Source organism: Pinus tabuliformis, chromosome 6 (assembly GCF_031772625.1).
Source record: "Pinus tabuliformis cultivar Carrire ecotype Pingquan chromosome 6, CPIR1, whole genome shotgun sequence".
Classification (NCBI taxonomy): domain Eukaryota; kingdom Viridiplantae; phylum Streptophyta; class Pinopsida; order Pinales; family Pinaceae; genus Pinus; species Pinus tabuliformis.
In genome coordinates this window covers 845,627,539-845,647,359 of record NC_142292.1, presented here as the reverse complement: position 1 = coordinate 845,647,359, position 19,821 = coordinate 845,627,539, and the positions used below count along the sequence as shown (strand labels likewise).

At 40.6% G+C, this 19,821-nt stretch overlaps 1 protein-coding gene and 1 pseudogene across 3 annotated transcripts; both read right to left on the bottom strand.

The window, feature by feature from the left end:
- Nucleotides 1-352: 352 nt before the first annotated feature.
- On the bottom strand, nucleotides 353-712 carry LOC149261523 (putative pentatricopeptide repeat-containing protein At3g23330). Its single transcript, XM_089369574.1, has one exon. It carries the CDS (start codon nucleotides 710-712, stop codon nucleotides 353-355), a length of 360 nt encoding a protein of 119 aa, XP_089225700.1.
- A 7,815-nt stretch (nucleotides 713-8,527) lies between these two features.
- Nucleotides 8,528-11,262, bottom strand: LOC149261522 (putative pentatricopeptide repeat-containing protein At3g13770, mitochondrial pseudogene; annotated as a pseudogene). Of its 2 annotated transcripts, none has more exons than XR_016258449.1 (3): nucleotides 9,042-11,262; nucleotides 8,682-8,751; nucleotides 8,528-8,589 (listed from the first exon to the last, which is right to left on the bottom strand). The product of XR_016258449.1 is annotated as a putative pentatricopeptide repeat-containing protein At3g13770, mitochondrial pseudogene, transcript variant X1 (transcript). The 2 variants fall into 2 exon arrangements; XR_016258450.1 differs by having other exon boundaries at nucleotides 9,060-11,262.
- Nucleotides 11,263-19,821: the final 8,559 nt, after the last annotated feature.

The following is a 19,821-nucleotide window of genomic DNA, read 5'->3' as shown; positions in this document are numbered from 1 at the left end:
TGAATGGGCTTTGTGCCGGAGTGCTGCATTTTTGCAAACACTTCGAGGGCTTCCTTCCCATACCGCATGGCATATCCTACGATCATAGAAGTCAGCGAAACCACATTTCGTTCAAACATTCTGTCAAACACTTTGCATGTATCCTCCAAACATCCACAATTTGAATATATATCCAGGAGGGCATTCCCTCAAAGACGTCATCTTGGAAGCCCCTTTTAATAATACCATTATGGACATCCCTGCCATGCTCCAAACCTGCCAGGTCAGCACAGGCTGGGAGAACACCAGCAAATATGTCCGAATCAGACTTCACTCCCATCAGTTCCATCTCTCTGAAAGCTCCAGGGCCTCCTTAAAACACCCATTCTGCGTATATCCTACATGATAGTCCAGGATACGGCATCTGCATTTTGTCAAAAACTTGGCGTGCATCCTCCAAATTCCGACATTTAACGTACATGTCTACAAGAGCACTTTCGACAAAGGCATTAGACTGAAACTCGCCTATAATTATGTCTCCGTGGATCTCCTCTTCATGATCCAGAACTCCCAACCTTGCACATGCAGGGAGAACGTTCGCAAAGGTGAATTGATTGGGTTGGACACCTGCATGGTCCATATGGTGGAAAAGTGCCAAAGCCTCCCGGCCATTTCCATGCTTAAGATAAGATGCAATGATGACAGTCCATGATACCACGTTTGATAAAGGCATCTCGCCCAAAATTATCTGTTCACACCCCTACCCTTGCGCGTCCGCTAGTGTCACACCCCTACTTTGGCGGTAGTCTTTTCAACAAAACTTTCAAGTGTGGACTACGTTTAACATTCCATATTTAGTTTATTTTTCATTTTCTAAATATAATCATTCATAACACAGCGGAAACATTCAATTAAACATCTTTCATCTTCATTATCATTTCACATATGCACACCGGATAAAATAATTAACGGGAGGGCCAACTCCATGAAGATGAGTCTACCCGCAATAATAATGATAACACTTCAAAATATACAATAACAACGTTTGGAGAGGAGCCCCAACGTCCTTCTCAAATAATAGTGCAAATACACAATTCGCCCTGCAACCGTGCAGCGTATCATTCAGGGGTGCCTGCCCTTCACCGAGTTAGGTCGCCCAACTTGCCGGGCAAAGGTGCCCACCCCCGGGCAACCCTCTGCACCGCTCGTTGTGCCAACCAATTTGCCGCTTATCGCGTTTAACCGAACTCGTCGTTGTTCAGGCCTGCCCACGGCGTGTCGCCCGCTTGGCGCACACCCGCAGCCCGCCCGACCGTTCAGCAAGCTCGCCAATCGTTCAGCGCTCGCGCAACACACAGCTTGGCCCTTCGTTCAATTTTACCGCAATCTGCCCACGCCTCTGTGTGTCTCCGCCCGAACAAAAACTCGCCCGCTCCTTCGCAGACTTGCCCGCCAGTTCTGTCACCCCCGCACCACAGACCCATTCCGCCCAACTCGCCAAACTGTTCCGCCTGTAAACACCCGTTCAACCCAACTCACCGATTCACCTGTCGTGCAACGCGACCACCCCGAGTCGCCTGCCCAACCTGCGGCTCGCTCGCCTGCTGAACTCTGTGTTTCGTTCATTCCGGCTTGGTGCTTCGGTCAGGTGGCAGCCTGCACCTCGCCTTCTTCCTTATTCGTCCACCCTTGTGCTCGCTCTTCACCTTGCTCGCCTTTGTGTGAACTCCCAAGACTTCAATGCTTGATTGCCTTCTCCCATCCACTCAGTCGCTAATATATACACTCTGCCATGGATAACTCATGGGTCGGCTTGCCCAGGCCGACATGCCAATTTGGCCAACTCGCCCACATAACACGTCGGCTCGCCCACATCGTCTACCCATCGGGTCCACATGCCAAACTCGCACGGTATAAGGTCGCCTTTGCAAAGTTTGCCATACTTAGCCAAATTCTCAATTCTCGATTTTTCGACACCTTCGTTGGCTCGTCGCACTCGTGCCCCGGGCGCCTTTAACTGACCGCCCCAGCTCGTCACTCTCCTCCAACTCGTCCCATCGTCGCAACAAAACATCGCAACCAACACGCCAGCTCGCTAACTCGTCGCACCTGCCAACTCATCGCTCACCTAGCTCGTTGCGTTTAACCGGGAGCGCTCACCCAACTCGTCGCACATCGCATCCGCAACTCGTGGGCTTGACATACTCCCCCACTCTAAATGGTTGTCGTCCTCAACAACTGCCCATCCCAGCAACCACTTGTCGCCAAGACTGCCAATCCCCCACTGTCGCAAAGTGCTACTAGCTCCAACACCCAAAGATGCTCATGCTACCTGCCTCCACTCCAATGTCACATAAACCATCAGTCTATGTCCTCATAAACAGGAAGTCTCCTCAATCCATGACTTCGGTCAGTCCATATATTGCAAACATCCCTGCAACATATATATCACAACTGTCTCCATCATGTATCATTCATCATGTGAATCTTTGCATAATACTCCATCCAACACAACATCTTAGTTGAAACCAAGACATCTATCTGACACAAACTCAGTGCACTGCATGCCCCCATGTCATCGAACTAGTTGGGTAGCTAATCCAACCGTAATGCTCAACCCATGAGAATGTACCTTCTCCATGCCACCATTGGTTGTTTCTTAGCATCCTGTCACAATCTCAACTCGATCAAGAATCCATTCAAGAATAAGCCATGTTCAAGTCCATGGTATGCCTATCTCATCTGCAACATGTTGTCCATGATGCTAATGCCAATGTGCTGCTATGCAGCCGCATACATCCAAGCATCATCAACCTATCAAATAAAGAAGCCTTATCTCCAAGGCCCCTTGAAAAGGTGGTGCAGCCCTTCCAAATGTTAAGGCCACTGCACCAACCTATCTTCAAGGTTGTCTATCGAGAAAGGAGCGCCAAGAAGTTGCCCCCCTGACTCTCATCCACCCATGTATCCGATTGATGTTGTGTCCTCAAGTATTTGTGCACAGCCTCAACCTCCTCATGTGTACAACCAAGCTTGTCAAGCTTGTCTTTCGTCAACTGAAAGTCATATATGCCCATGGCATATCTGCAAAACTCCACTATGCCAGCCGGATCTCTACCTGTGTAATCTTCCCCAACCACTGCCATCGAAGAAGTATTCGAACTTCCTTCATCTGCAACTCCATGGTGAAGATCCTCCGTAGAAGATGCCCCTGTCAAGTGCCTCAAGACATGTGAAATAGATTTTCCACCTTCGGTCTTTTCTTCTAGCTCTTGCAACGAAGTCTACTAACTTCCCTTCCTTCGTTGTTTGAGTCATACATCCAAGTCCTCTTTGCTCCACATTGTCATGCTTCACATTCGGATCCTTTGGATACAAAGTCATAGAAGCCATTCTTGGTCTATATCCCAAGCAACTCCTCCTATTCATCGGAACCAACAAAGTTCTTCCTTCAGCTGTAATCAAGAGAATGTCCCGGTCCACCATTGGTATGGCTTGTGCAACCTTCAAAAAGTCTTGCCCCAGCACCATAGAATGATCATCCAAGTCCAACTTCCCAAACCAAGAGCCCACTCTCACCTGAGTGTTCTCCATCACACCAGTCACAGCTTTCATGGTAGAGTTTACTGCTTTGAAAGCACTCCACTCTCTTCCCACTTCAACTTTCTTCCCAAAAGACTTTGCTGCTTTCTTACTAAGGAAACTATGAGTAGCTCCCGTGTCCACCAAAGCTGCAAACCTTTTGCCATGTATGGTTACCTGCACAAAACTCAGCTTCAAGGCATCTCCATCCTCTTTTGGCTTGATCTTGTGTCTTACTTCAGCAACCTTCTTCAACAATTCGGCCTCAGAAGAGTCTATCGACTTGTGCTTCGACCTGACTTCCTTCTTAAGGTACTTCAACTCCTTGCTTGGCTCATCTAAGCAATTCGATCCTGGTTCAGCTTGAGTTCCTTCAAGCTTGTCCTCCATCGTTCCCTGCTTAAGTGTACCAATCAAGCACACATTGACTCCTTCCATTCGAAGTGAACTAATCCTCTGAACATCTGGCTGCATGTTTCGGTGATAGTCCCCAAGTTTGTCAATGTAATCGAGCTCATCTTGCTCTATCACAACGATCTTTCTACCAAGAAAGTCCTTCTTAATATCATCCTCAAGCTCCTTGACTTTAGCCTGCGCCATGGTGCTTTTCTCCCTTAGTCGAACTCTTTCATTCATGAGTTCTTGGAGTCTAAGATCACCCTGCCAGATCTCCTCATCAAGCTCCTTGAGTTCATCAGTCTCCACATGAAGATTATTCAAGTCTTCCCGCAAATCTGCTATCTTGCTTCCTATATGTATCAAGGGTTCCCACTCTTGTACAAAAGCTTCATAGCGTCTTTGTGTTTCTTCTTTCCAATAATCAGTCATGTCTTCAAGTTTTTGAAGTGCCCTTTCAACCATCTTCATCCGTTCGACAAGTCTTCAACACCTACTTCACCTTCAACAGTCATCAGCCTTCAAAACCCAAAACTTCAACTGAATCAACCCAAATACCAATTGTCACAACGTGCAGTTGTACCACTTCACCTGTAAATCTGAATCACCAAAGCCCGCAGAATATGGACCTCTGATACCACTTGTCACGCCCCTACCTTGGCGGTAGTCTTTCAACCGCGTATAAAATGCGCCGCAATACTACCTGATTTCTTTTCAACAATATTTTCAAATGTGGACTACGCCTAACATTCCATACTTAGTTTATTTTTCGCTTTCTAAGTATAATCATTCATAACACAACGGAAACATTCAATTAAACATCTTTCATCATCATTATCATTTTACACATATGCACAGCAGATGCAATAATTAACGGGATGGGCAACTCCCTGAAGATGAGTCTACCCACAATAATAATAATAATACTTCAAAATATACAATAACATCCTTTGGAGAGGAACCCCAACTTTATTATGGATCATAAAAGTCTTAGATCTAACTTTATTAATTTTCTTTATTTTTATGGTGTTATCCTTGTACATGTTTAATTAATTTTACCAACATTATAATTTAAAATTGAAATAATTAAATAATTAATAGATAGTATAGCAGAATCAATAACATAGCATCTACAATTTAATAATGAAATAAATCATAGCCCCAAGGGTTAGCTCAATTGGTTGAGTACCCATTGCATAAGCACCTCGCTATGAGAGGTCATGAGGTCAATTCTCCTCAACACCCTTGGGGTTAGGCTCTGAAATGCGCCGGCGGTGATGATATTTCAGGTGGATCTACCCTGGACCGTTTCTGTCGATGTAACGGTCACTGCTCTCTAGAGTCGCTGTGGATGTAACGGTCACCGTTCTCTAGAGTCCATGAATCACATCGAAAAAAATAAAAAATCTTGAAATAAACCATGTACATCTCACCTTTTTTTACATCACCTTAATTCTCTTCCTTATTTGATATAATAAAAATATTTGTTTTCAAAAAGGTGTTTTGATCTAGGATCGTGTTTTAATACAAACCATCCATTTCCATTCAACACATTTAGGTGAGAAAACCCACTTGATTTAGTGTTTCACAAAAATATAAAGTTTTTTTTTCCAAGCTTTTATAATCCATCTTTTTTGGAGATTGTTCTTCCGAATTAATCACATTATCAATTTTTTGGTCAACGTTTCGAACCAACTACTATGTTTTATCCGGAGGACAAAGATGAAAAAATCTGATCTATCCCCAGGTTGAATTGAGGCATTTCAACTATTTAACCATGTGCATAGATCGGATTTTTTCATCTTTGCTCTGAGGATGAACTACAATTATTGGTTCAAAACGTCAACCAAAATATTGATCATGTGATTAATCTGGAAAAACAATCTCGAATATAAGACTTCTTTTTGTCCCCTTTTTTTTTTTAATTTATACATATTAGCCCATTATCATGATCTTCCTTTACATCACTTTGGTCAAAGATATCCCACCACTTACACCTAAAATACATATTGGAAAAACAAGAAATGCACTTTCATGATCCCTTATATCCTTCCAACTTAACATATATTTCCCTCTAATATTTTCTTATCATAATAATTAACATAATTGGCCAAACTTGATCTTCACTCCACAATCAAGTGTGGCATGTCTATCATGTCACTACACTCCTCAATGCAAAAGGAAAGTTCATATACCCAAATAGATGGAAATCCATGCACCTACAAAAATGTATCATAGGATGATGCCATATGTTTAGCAACTCAAGAAATACCAAAATGTATCAAAGGATGCTGTCATATGTTTAGCAACTCAAGAAATACTAACATGATACATGTTTGAAAGTTTTTCTGGTTGGTGTTGTTGGATTGCAGAACTAGAGAATAACCCACAATGTCCATTTTATTGATCAACGTTTCAAATTTAAAACTACATTTATCATCAAAACCAAACATGTTATAAATTAAACATAAAATGAACCATTTTATTGATCGACTTTTCAAATTTATAACTAGATTTATCATCAAAACCAAAAATGTTATAAATCAAACCTGCAATATAAAATGAATAATTCACTAAGAAAATTTATCACAACAATCATATACCCTATACAACATTTGTATACCATATTCATATATGCATTTTCTTAACCGCACTAAATTTTGGTCAACCATTGCATATTTCCTTGTAAAATTGATATGTTCTCCAATTTTTGGAACATCATCGTTTCATGCATTTTTTAATTATCATATTATGGCATGGCTTTGTTTTTCAATTGTTTGAACAGTTTATTCTCATTTTCATGTTTTTTTTTCCTCTCCATGTTTTATTTTTTCCTCTTCATAGAATGTGGCTCAAGATCAAGTTTCCTCGGGACTGTAAAGAATAAATTCAGTAGGAATACCCATTTCTGAATGTCTTGATACATTCATGAAACTACAACTAGTATAAGATGAAAAAAATATTTTTTGAGTTCGTAAAAATTCATTGTGTATAAAATAATCATAACATAATTAGTTCATCCTTTATCATTTTCCTTATTCCGTTCCCTTTTGTCCTCATCTTCATGGTGATCCCAAACCACTTTGCATGGGGCGTTGTCAATTTGCTTGACATATTCACTAGCATAATAGAACAACTTATATACAATGTATGCTTCCACTAGCATAATAGAACAATTTATATACAATGTATGCTTCCACCATACACCCCTCAAGTTATTTCCTTTTGCAAATATAACCTTTTAACTATGTTATATGGTTATCTAAGAAGAACCTCCGACAACATGACACTAATCGCACTAATTCAACCTTATCAAATAGGCAAATTAGCAGATGGAGATTTACAAGTCCATGTAACTTATTGGCAAATGTTTCTCCAACATATAAATAATCCTATCTATCTCTTTAAACCATCATAGAACGCTAGTCATGTGAATCCCTCTGATCCAGCAGAGAAAGGCAGCACCGCTGTAATTTTGAACCACAAAGTCTACTTAGAAAAATGGAGCACTTTACCAACGACTACCACTAGCGGATATCCAAAGGTAGTACAATTGGGTACCACCATAGTACTATTACATGTGCACAGGTTATCATGCTGGAAGACACAGTTACAAAAAGGTACTAGCACTACAATAAAGGGGCAGGGCCCCTGGGTGATAGTTACAAAAATGTACTAGCACTACAATAAAGGGGTAGGGCACAGGTTTGGGTTATAGTACAAGTGCAAGTCTTAGGTGATTTTGATGGAGTAGATGCCCTTTACCTGTAACTTTTAAAGTGATTTGGATGGAGTAGATATGCCTTACTTGTAATTTTTAGGATGAACCCACTGTATATTGATTTAAAGTGTGAACCCACTGTCTATTGATTTAAAGTCATGCTCTTTTTGAGATCAACACTTCGTTTTTATATTCTCTGAGAATATAAAGGAGAGAATGAACTAGCTGATTTAAAGTGTGAACCCACTGTATATTGATTTAAATTCATGCTCTTTTTGAGATCAACACTTCGTTTTTATATTCTCTGAGAATATAAAGGAGAGAATGAACTAGCTAGTAACTTAATGGCAAATGTTGTTAAAGGAAGAGAATACCAAACATAGTTGAAGTTGAAAGGGGGAGAGAATACCAAAGGTGTTTAAAACCCGTCTCACTTTGGGAAAAGATGTTCAACAAAGGATTACTTCCCCTACAAAGTTTTATTAAATATTCAAGCACGATTGCTTTGGTTGCATTAATTTGTGAGCCAAAGCAATCACAAGAATAATGATTAGGAGAAATGTGACCAGAATCGGCCTTTAGGAACACTTAGATTTTTTGTATTAATAACTATCCGCGGCCTGTACATTAGACCAGAATGAAGAAGGGAATCAATGCACTGTCCTCATCACACTACTCATTCTCATTGAAAAAGAGACACATCCAGTATATCGTTAAGATCTTTTGCCTGTACATTAGACCAGGATGAAGAAGGGAATCAGTACACAATCCTCATCACATTAGTCATTCTCATTGGAAAAGAGACACATCCAGCATATAGTTCTCAAGCCACTTACATTCTGACGAAAATAGTCCTCACTCTGCCTTTACAATGTCCTTCGATAAAAAGTTGAAAACACTGGTCCCCCATGCTGCAACAGAAAAAATATTCAAGTTATTTTAGTGGAGAATTTATAGGCAAATGCTTGTGAATACAAATTAATCCATCATAAGATTTAAGTACCAGAATTACTAGACCAAAATGCACTCCTCTGAAAAGCGATAACCCATGCTCAGCGGGGCTCATCAAGCTCCTGTAATCCATTAAAACAAACGAATACACTAAACAGGTTGTATGAACAAAGACAAAGCAAGAATATACAAATACCTCATATCAAGAATTACTATAAATGCCACATGTTTTGAATCTCGATTATATTCAAGATCATCCCTCTAATATTTTAATAACCAAACATTTGATTATATACCTATATTATGACTTTATCATAGAGTGTCGTTTCAAAACACCATTGGACCAGTACAGTCCTAACGGAATATGCTAGATCTACAAACACTACAAGTTCCTAGAAGTGCAATCAAATACCTGAACTTCAGCTACTACCTTGAGCCTTCTTTGGAAGTGCTTCAAGAAGAATACCGTGAAGGGCTGCAATGCAAAGATTGGCCAAAACTTGAAACTGATGAAATATAGCTGCGCCAGACTACAGTTAGAATAGAACCCCGGTGAAGTGCTTTGAATTCCGTCAACCTAGCCAACGAACCAGCACCCCGTTGGTGTGATCATACACAATTGAACGACAAAACACATAATCTCCACTCTTGTCCCTTCGTGATTGGCAATTGCTTACGCTAACATCACCAATAATCCCCACAAGAACAATACCCATCCTTGAAATGATGGAAACGGTTAGCATCTCTCACAACTATTTCTCGCTGAACAATCTTCGAAATATACTTGATGGCCGAGTGGCAATCGCCACACACCCTCAGGTTTTTGACAATACGAATAGATGTCCTGGGGGGCAAGCTGATAATCCCAAAAGCAATAGCCAACTTCTCGCTATGGTAGCTGAGAATGCGTTGCTTCTGCTCTTCCTGCACGTCATGCAATACAAAATTTGTGTCTGCCACGTATCCTGCCTCCTTCATCTGTCCAGAAAGACCCTCCAACATTGCATAAATTTCTTCTGTCCATGGGTGCGATCTATCTCCTGTAGAAAAGGCATGCATTTTGTTATTGATCTCAACCCAGCTGCATCCTGCAGTCTTTTTAACCCGCCTATCTCTCATCATTTTTCGCACTTTTTCCACACCGTCCCACCTGCCAGCCTCGGCATAGATATGTGATAGAAGCACATAATGTGCAGCATTTTTGGGGTCCAACTCAAAAAGCTTTTCTGCAACATGCTCGCCGAGCTCTAGATTCTTCTGTATTCTACAGGAACCAAGCAGAGATCCCCATACATCAGCAGTAGGTTTTGTTGACATCCTGTTGATAAAGCCCAGTGCCTGATCCAGGTGCCCAGCTCGACCAAGAACATCAACCATGCAGCAGTAGTGCTCCACTTCAGGCACGATATCATAATCTCGAATCATCCGATCAAAATATTCCAAACTTTCATCCACGAGGCCTGAATGGCAGCAAGCAGACAGAACACCCACCAAGGTGATATGGTTGGGCTTTGTGCCGGCGTGCTGCATTTTTTCAAACACTTCGAGGGCTTCCTTCCCACACCCATGCATGGCATATCCTATAATCATAGAAGTCCACGAAACAACATTTCGTTCAGACATTCTGTCAAACACTTTGCATGCATCTTCCAAATACCCACATTTTGAATACATATCCAGGAGGGCATTCCCTACAAAGACGTCATCTTGGAAACCCCTTTTAATAATACCATTATGGACATCCCTGCCATGCTCCAAAGCTGCAAGGTTAGCACATGCTGGAAGAACGCCAGCAAAGATGTCTGAATCAGACTTCACTCCCATCAGTTCCATCTCTCTAAAAAGCTCCAGGGCCTCCTTGAAATACCCATTCTGTGTATATCCTACAATCATGGCAGTCCAGGAGACAACATCTCGTTCATACATTTTGTCAAAAACTTGGCGTGCATCGTCTAAATTCCCACATTTGACGTACATGTCTACCAGAGCACTTCCCACAAAGGCATTAGACTGAAACTCGCCTCTAATTATGTCTTCGTGGATCTCCTTTCCTTGATCCAGAGCTCCCAATCTTGCACATGCAGGGAGAACGCTTGCAAAGGTGAATTGATTGGGTTGGACGCCTGCACGGTTCATATGGTGGAAAAGTTCCAAAGCCTCCCCGCCATTTCCATTCCTAACATAAGATGAAATGATGACAGTCCATGATACCACATTTGATAAAGGCATCTCGTCTAAAACTTTCCGCGCCTCCGCTAGCCTCCCGCACTTGGCATACATGTTGAGAAGCATGTTGGCTACGAAAACATTTGGTTTGAATCCTGTGCAAATCATGTCGGCGTGGAGTAGTTTTCCTTTTGATGGGGATTTTTCTGCAACGCATTCCTGCAAGAGAGATGAATAGTTAGGCCGGCCTCCATCTCGATCTGCATTGTGGTCACTGGCAATGAAGGCACCTTTGGAACCTTGACGTTCAAACATGAAGTACACTCTGCCTTTGTGTTTTAGGATTCTTCCCATATCCTTTCCCATCAACCAAGTCGTGAGAAATTTGAGTTCTCATCTTTAAAAATCGTTCTTTAATTTTACACCTGTCTACTGTTACCGCTACATTTCTATATTGGAGAGGATATTATATTGTAACTGTTCTTGTTTCAAGAGTGTGTGGCAAATTGTTGAGAAAACATATTTAAGTTGGTCTAAGGAGAGTGAGGATGTGATGAAATAAAAAATATTTAAGTCGGTGGGGAAGAAAATTTATTTGGAAATATTTTTAGAAAATTTATTTAAATGTGAATTTTTACAAGGTAAGGATGGGAGAATTATTAGATAAATTTATTTAAATTTACTAGAGAGCTGTTGGAAATAATACTGAGAGGGGGGGTGAATCAGTATTATCAGATCAATAAAACTTTTTCAATACTCAGAAACATATACGCTACTTCAATTAAGTGAACCAGCGTGTACACGCTACTGTGTCTAAAGCAACCAGCGTATAACCAGAAATCTTATGATTCAGTTAGTTTATTTTCAGTAAATGCATCATGACATTATTAACCATATTAAAGTAAACAGGTGCAGAACAGATCATCACACAAAGGCCACACACATGAACACCATGATATAAGGTGGAAACCCAATGTGGGTGAAAACCACCTGCTGCAAGTCGTCTCTATCTTTCTTTAATAAGAAACTTCAGTTTACAATCTTTTGTACTGGTGCAGCCTTATACCAGTACGCAGGCTACAACCTGCAGAAGGCTACAATCTTCTCTTGTTTTCCAAACTCTCTTGGAAGGGAGCTCCAACCCCATTTGCTCTTGTACTAGCTAAGATACTAGTACGTAGGTGCTGGCCTACAATCTTCTTTCCTTCAGGTACCACTTTTCATCAATTTTCAGACTGGATACTCCTGAAGCACAACATTTCAATCTGAAGACCACGATTCATTCACTTTTCATAGCAAATCATAGAAGCACAAAACAACCAATACTAGCATCATCAAACTTTGAATCACTAAACCACTGAAACCCTGTCAACACCCAGTCACCAGAACACAGAGCAGACTACAGAACCCTGCAATAACAGACAGATCCAACTGCAACCCAAAAATTAAGCTTCAAAAGATGTACGCTACTTCAATGAAACAAACCCGCGTATACACGCGCTTTTACCGAAGCCAACCTGCCTACAGATCTAAAAATAATTTCTCATAACTTGCAGCTGTACCAGTCATCAGTCATACTCAGAACATAACATTGCGTCAGTATGTAGATCTAAAAATATGCGTAATCAACCATATACCAATAGTTCGTTTCAACCAATTTGATCCCGATCTATCCTTCCATCAACCGATGTGATCTCTCCTTAGCTCAGATCAAGCAATGTATCATCAACCCAGAACCTGCATACTAGATCTCTTTCTTCATTAGATATTCAAGACTTTTTCAATACCCTAGCCCAATGATCTTCTTCTCCTTATATAGCATTAGGCCCTCCTCAATACCACGGGCCAAAACCATAGTAATACAATACCATCAACTTCAAAACTCGGGATCAACACGACTGTCGAGATACCTTGGTCCAAAAACATAGGCTCAAGTACCGAGGGGTAACTACCACGGACCAAAGGGAAGCTTCTCGACATGTACGCTCTTTTCTATTCATGAAACTGCGTGTATACGCGACTTCGTATATAGCAAGACTGCGTATCTGCGACTTAGTATATAGCGTACCAGCGTGTATACGCATCTTGGGCTTAATGAACCTGCGTATATGAAATTTCTCTTCATTCTTGTAGTCTGGACTGATATCTGTCATCAAAGAGAGTTGCCATCAAGGACAACACCTGTACCGTAGCGCCACACCTGTGCCAAAATGCCAACAATCTCCCCCTTTGGACTTGATGGCAATCCCCAAGATCCTTAGAATCATTCTCCCCCTTTGTCATCAAGGGCAAAGGGCTGTGCTCCCCTGTGAATGTGCTGATATCTCTGCTCTGCTGTGCTGAACATGCTCCCCCTGACTGTAGGCAAGATCTGCAAAAGATGTTCTTCAAAAAGAACCAAGACTTATACATCATAAAGGACCTTCCTATCACCAAAAGACTCAATACATACATCCATACTCCCAACCAAGAGGGGATACAACAGAAATTTACATATAACAACCAAATACATTACATCATTCATCCCAGGCATAGTGGGGAAATCAACATAGGCCGTTACATGACCTTGACACCACAAAAAAAGATACATGACATAGAGACGAAAGAACTAGACCAAGACTTATGAAAGTCACCAGCAGCATTTGATAATCATCTTTTTAGATCAGCAACCAAGATTTCCTTCTGTGCTCCTTCTTCAACAATAGTTGTGAACTACGACCAAAAGCATCTAAATGCCAACAATGCTTTATTAGACTTTAAGCTGCTCCCCCTGAAACTGTGCCTGCTGCCCCCCCTGAAACTGTGCCTGAAGGACTCTGTCATACCCATCTCAGACCTTCTCCAATCAGAATCTGCCCTTGCTGTTCAGAACTCCATATACGCGACTTCACCTGCATAAATCAGCGTATGTACGCAAATATCCCTTATACAACACGCGTATACCAACTTTTCTTTAGAACAGACAAGCTTCAACAACAGGATGAAGCATCAACTACTCCCAGCTTCTGTCTGAGATATTCAAAAGTCTCCCTGGGCAGTGGTTTTGTGAGAATATCAGCGACTTGTTCTTTAGAAGGAACATACTCCAACTTGACCTTTTGTTCAAGCACTTGTTCCCGGAGGAAGTGATACTTGATTGGTATGTGCTTGGTCTTTAAATGCATGACTAGATTCTTTGAAATGCTGATTGCACTTGTATTATCACATAAGATAGAGACAGGTGGAGTGCAAGTGATTTGAAAATCCTGCAAGGTCTACATCATCCAAAGAAGTTGTGTGCAACAAGATGCCGCAGCCACATATTCTGCTTCAGTTGTAGATAAAGCAATCGAACTCTGTTTCTTGCTGAACCAAGATACTAATCTGGAACCCATGAAGAATGCACCACCACTTGTGCTTTTCCTGTCATCTACACTTCCGGCCCAATCTGCATCTGTGTAAGCATGAAGAGTGAGATCTGTATCTCTAGGATACCATAGGCCATAGTTTTGAGTCCCTTGAAGATACTTGAAGATTCTTTTGACTGCCTGAAGATGAGTTTCCTTTGGGTTGGCTTGAAATCTTCCAACAATTCCTACTGCATGCATAATGTCTGGTCGGGTACCTGTCAAATAAAGCAAACTCCCAATCATGGATCTATAAGTTGGTTGATGAACTGCTGCTGATTCATCATTTGTACTGAGGCTGCATCCTGTAACCATGGGAGTACTTACTGGCTTTGAATCTTCCATGCCATACTTCTTTAAGATCTGCTTGAGGTACTTGGTTTGAGACAAGAAAATACCTCCTTCATTTTGTTGGATTTGCAATCCAAGAAAGTATGTCAATTCTCCAAGTAATGACATTTCAAATTCTTTCTACATAACCAAGGAAAAGTTTTGACTCATAGCCTCTTCATTGCTGCCAAAGATAATATCATCTACATACACAACAAGTATTAGCAATTTGTTATTTTCAACTTTCATATAGAGATTGCTATCTGCTGATCCTTTTGAAAAGCCTTGTTGGTGAAGATATTTGTCCAACCGATAGTACCAAGCCCTTGGAGCTTGTTTGAGACCATAGAGAGCCTTTTTCAATCTGCATACAAGGTTTGGATCATTCCCAAGAATGAAACCATCTGGCTGCTCAATGTATACTTCTTCTTCTAAGTCTCCATTCAGAAAGGCTGATTTCACGTCCATTTGAAATACCTTGAAGTTTTGAAAACTTGAGAGAGCAAGGAACATTCGAATGGCCTCAAGTCTTGCAACAGGAGCAAAGTTCTCTTCAAAATCTATTCCTTCTTGCTGTGCATACCCTTTACAAACAAGTTTGGCCTTGTTTCTAATTACTTCTCCATTTTCATTCAATTTATTTTTGAAGACCCATTTTGTCCCTATGACATTCTTATCTTTTGGTCTAGGAACCAATTCCCAAGTGTTGTTCTTTTCGATCTGCTCAAGTTCTTCATCCATTGCTTTGACCCAACATTCATCTTTGCATGCCTCTTTCACATTTTGTGGTTCAGTGGAAGAGAGTAATGCCAAATAGCTTGAAGCTTATGCAATTGTTCTTCTTGTTTGTACTCCTGCTTCTTTCTGTCCCACAATCTGAGATTCTGGATGATTCTTCTGGACATATCTGGATGGAGTTTTCTCTTCGATTCTTGTCTATTCCTCTGGTTCTTCTTGAGGTTCTTCTTCTTCTTGAGGTTCTTCTTCATCATTCTGTCTTTGAGGGTAGCCTTCATCTTCTTCGATGTCTTCATGATGAACTTGCCTAGGAATGTATCCCTTCTCATCAACCACAACATCAATGCTGTCAACAATTCTGCCAAGTCTTTTATTGTAGCACTTGTATGCTTTTCTATGTGGAGAATAACCAAGGAGAATGCCTTCGTCTGCTCTTGGTTCAAGTTTGCCAAGTTGCTCATCAGTATTCTTAATATAACATTTGCTTCCAAAGATTTTGAAGTGCTTCACCGAAGGAGTCTTACCACACCAGAGCTCATGAGGAGTTTGAGTGTTGTTTACTCAGACATTTGTTTTGTTGAGAATAATAACCGCAGCATGTGCAGCTTCACCCCAGAAAGTTGCGGGAGTACCTGATTCATCAAGCATAGCACGATCCATTTGTTGGATTGTTCTGTTCATTCTTTCCACAACTCCATTTTGCTGAGGAGTTCTAGCTGTAGAGAATTCTCTTCTTATCCCATGTTCTTCACAGAAATCGAAAAATTCATTTGAGGTAAACTCCCCACCTCTGTTAGATCTGAGGCACTTAATCTTGTGTCCTGATTCATTTTCAGCCAAGGCTTTGAAGGATTTGAATTTTTCGAATGCTTCATCTTTGTGCTTCATAAGTCCTAACCAGACAAACCTGGAGAAATCGTCAATGAATAATATCAAATATTCTTCTCCTCGAGGTGTTCTTTTTCTGAAAGGACCACATGTATTTGTATGTACTAGCTCAAGAGGCATGCTAGCTGATCCTTCCTTCTCAGGAAAATTAGTTCTGGTTTGCTTTCCAAACTGACATGATTTGCATATGGTGTTGTCTGGAATTTTGATATCTGGAAGATCATGAACTGCCTGATATTTGCATGCTTTCCTTATTTGTGGAAAGCTTAGATGCCCCAACCTCCGATGCCATAGCCAGTGTTCATCATTCTTGCTCAAATAGCATTGTTGTTGTCTTTCTTCAAATATGTATAGATTATTTGGAGTCCTTCTTCCTTTGATCACTGTTTCACCTGTATCAAGATCACGAACACAACATCCATTTGATCTAAATATTACCTCTGTTCCTTGATCGCACATCTGACTGACACTCAGAAGATTATGCTTCAATCCATCAACATACAGAACATTTCCAGCTTTGACCTTCTCTTTCAATGGAGCAACGCCTTTTCCTTTTATGGCTGCAGAGATATTGTTTCCAAAAGAAACTTTCTTTCCCTTTTCTAATGCGGTATATGATTCAAGTTTTTCTTTGTCCCCTGTCATATGCTTCGAACATCCGCTGTCAATGTACCATAGACTTTCTTGACCTTCTGCATAAAAGGCTATCCCACATCTTTCTGGTTGTGGTTCCTTTATTCTCCATGTTCTGACATTTGAGGTTTGTTCCTTCTGAGTTGTCTTCCAGAACCTGCTCCTGCATTCAGAGTCTTCATGACCAAAGTTATTACAAATAGAGCATTCAACTTCATTTTCAAGAACCGAAAAGTTGTTATAGGTCCTTTTCATGGTTCCAGTCATACTTCTTTGCTTTTGAGCTTCTCTAGTCATGATTGTCTTGTAGGCAACACATTGAGCTGCTTTGTGACCGAAGTTATGGCAAGAAAAGCATTGGCCATTAAAAAAATTTCTTCGATAATCAGATCTATCATCCAACTGATTGTAGCTTCTATTGACATCCATTCTTGGGGCAAATTGGGAAGATTTTACCTGTGGCTGATTGTAGCTTCTGTTTGTCCTTAAGACCGCTTGTCCCCGAACTTCTTGATAGTCTTTATTTGTTCTTGAGGTAAACTGTCCCTGATTCACCTGATGACTTTTATTTGGTCTTTGTTCGCTCCTCCTTGCTGCATCAAGATAACTTTTAGAGGTAGAAGCTTGAGATGTTTCTCCATTATATCCCAGACCTGTCTTGATCAGAGGAGAACACTGCACATTGATAATCTCATCCAAGGTTTCAGATCCTTTAACAAATTTAAGATTAATTGCTTTTGTTTTCTCAATCTCCTTTCTAAGACAAACAATCTCACATTCCAATTTTTCAAGATGTTTTTCCTTTTCTGCCAGTTGACATTGTAGAGAATCAATAATAGCACTTTTCTCTTCTAAGCAAACTTTGAGATTATTCATTTCTTCATAAAAGCCTTATACATCTATAGCATCCATGTAGTCATCATCTTCAAAAGCCATTAAAAGTTTATATCTATAACCTTGTTCATCTTCGTCACTATTTGAAAGACCATCACTATCTTCATGAGTGTAATAGCTTTTCTTCTTTTCATTCTGTTTCTTGTTCCATTTAACAGGTTTCTTTCCCTTGTCATTCTTATCTTTGTGAGGACATTTGGCAGCATAATGACCTACTCTTCCACAAGCAAAGCATTTAAAAGGTAACTTACCTCTGAACCTTCCAGAACCCCTTTGAAGATTTCTGACAAAATTTGATTCTTCTTCTTCATCTTCTGGCACGTGACTTGCTTCATAATAATCTTCTTTGCCCGAAGCCTTGAAAGCAGCTTCTCTTCTGTCAGATGGACCTCCTTTTTCTCATTTCATAAGCAGTTAGAATTCCGTGAAGCTGAGACATAGTAAGAATTCGTAGATTTTCCTTTTCTTCTATTGTAGACACTTTAGATTCAAATTTGGGGGACAATGATCTTAGAACCTTTTCAATCACAATAGCCTCTTTTATTTCTTCACCCAAGTTTTTCATGCAATTAACAATCTCATCTACCCTAAGGAAATAGTTAGCCACACTTTCATCATTATACATTCTGAGAGTCTCATACTTAATCCTGAGAGTTTGAAGTTTAGCACGCTTTACCTGTTCGTCTCCTTCATAGCTCGTGACAATTTTGTCCCATATTTCTTTTGCGGATTTATAGTGCATTACCTTCATGAATTCCGATTGGGATATACATCCTAATAGGGTACTGACTGCTTTTTCATTTGTTTCATACTTCTTTTTCTCGGCTGCATCTGTAGGAGTAGCTGAAGGAAAAGCATAGCCTGTCTCTACGATGTCCCAAACTTCTGTACCAAGAGATTGAAGATAGGCAGTAACTCTTACCTTCCAATAATTGAAGTTTGTCCCATCAAAAATCGGTGGCCTGATTGATGCTTCTCTCTCGTAGTTGCTCATGATGAACGATCTACCTTCAAGCAATCAAGCTTCTCTGAAGGACCTGCTCTGATACCAATTGTTGGAAATAATACTGAGAGGGGGGGTGAATCAGTATTATCAGATCAATAAAACTTTTTCAATACTCAGAAACATATACGCTACTTCAGTTAAGTGAACCAGCGTGTACACGCAACTGTGTCTAAAGCAACCAGCGTATAACCAGAAATCTTATGATTCAGTTAGTTTATCTTCAGTAAATGCATCATGACATTATTAACCATATTAAAGTAAACAGGTGCAGAACAGATCATCACACAAAGGCCACACACATGAACACCATGATATAAGGTGGAAACCCAATGTGGGTGAAAACCACCTGCTGCAAGTCGTCTCTATCTTTCTTTAATAAGAAACTTCAGTTTACAATCTTTTGTACTGGTGCAGCCTTATACCAGTACGCAGGCTACAACCTGCAGAAGGCTACAATCTTCTCTCATTTTCCAAACTCTCTTGGAAGGGAGCTCCAACCCCCTTTGCTCTTGTACTAGCTAAGATACTAGTACGTAGGTGCTGGCCTACAATCTTCTTTCCTTCAGGTACCACTTTTCATCAATTTTCAGACTGGATACTCCTGAAGCACAACATTTCAATCTGAAGACCACGATTCATTCACTTTTCATAGCAAATCATAGAAGCACAAAACAACCAATACTAGCATCATCAAACTTTGAATCACTGAACCACTGAAACCCTGTCAACACCCAGTCACCAGAACACAGAGCAGACTACAGAACCCTGCAATAACAGACAGATCCAACTGCAACCCAAAAATTAAGCTTCAAAAGATATACGCTACTTCAATGAAACAAACCCACGTATACACGCGCTTTTACCGAAGCCAACCTGCATACAGATCTAAAAATAATTTCTCATAACTTGCAGCTGTACCAGTCATCAGTCATACTCAGAACATAACATTGCGTCAGTATGCAGATCTAAAAATATGCATAATCAACCATATACCGATAGTTCGTTTCAACCAATTTGATCTCGATCTATCCTTCCATCAACCGATGTGATCTCTCCTTAGCTCAGATCAAGCAACGTATCATCAACCCAGAACCTGCATACTAGATCTCTTTCTTCATTAGATATTCAAGACTTTTTCAATACCCTAACCC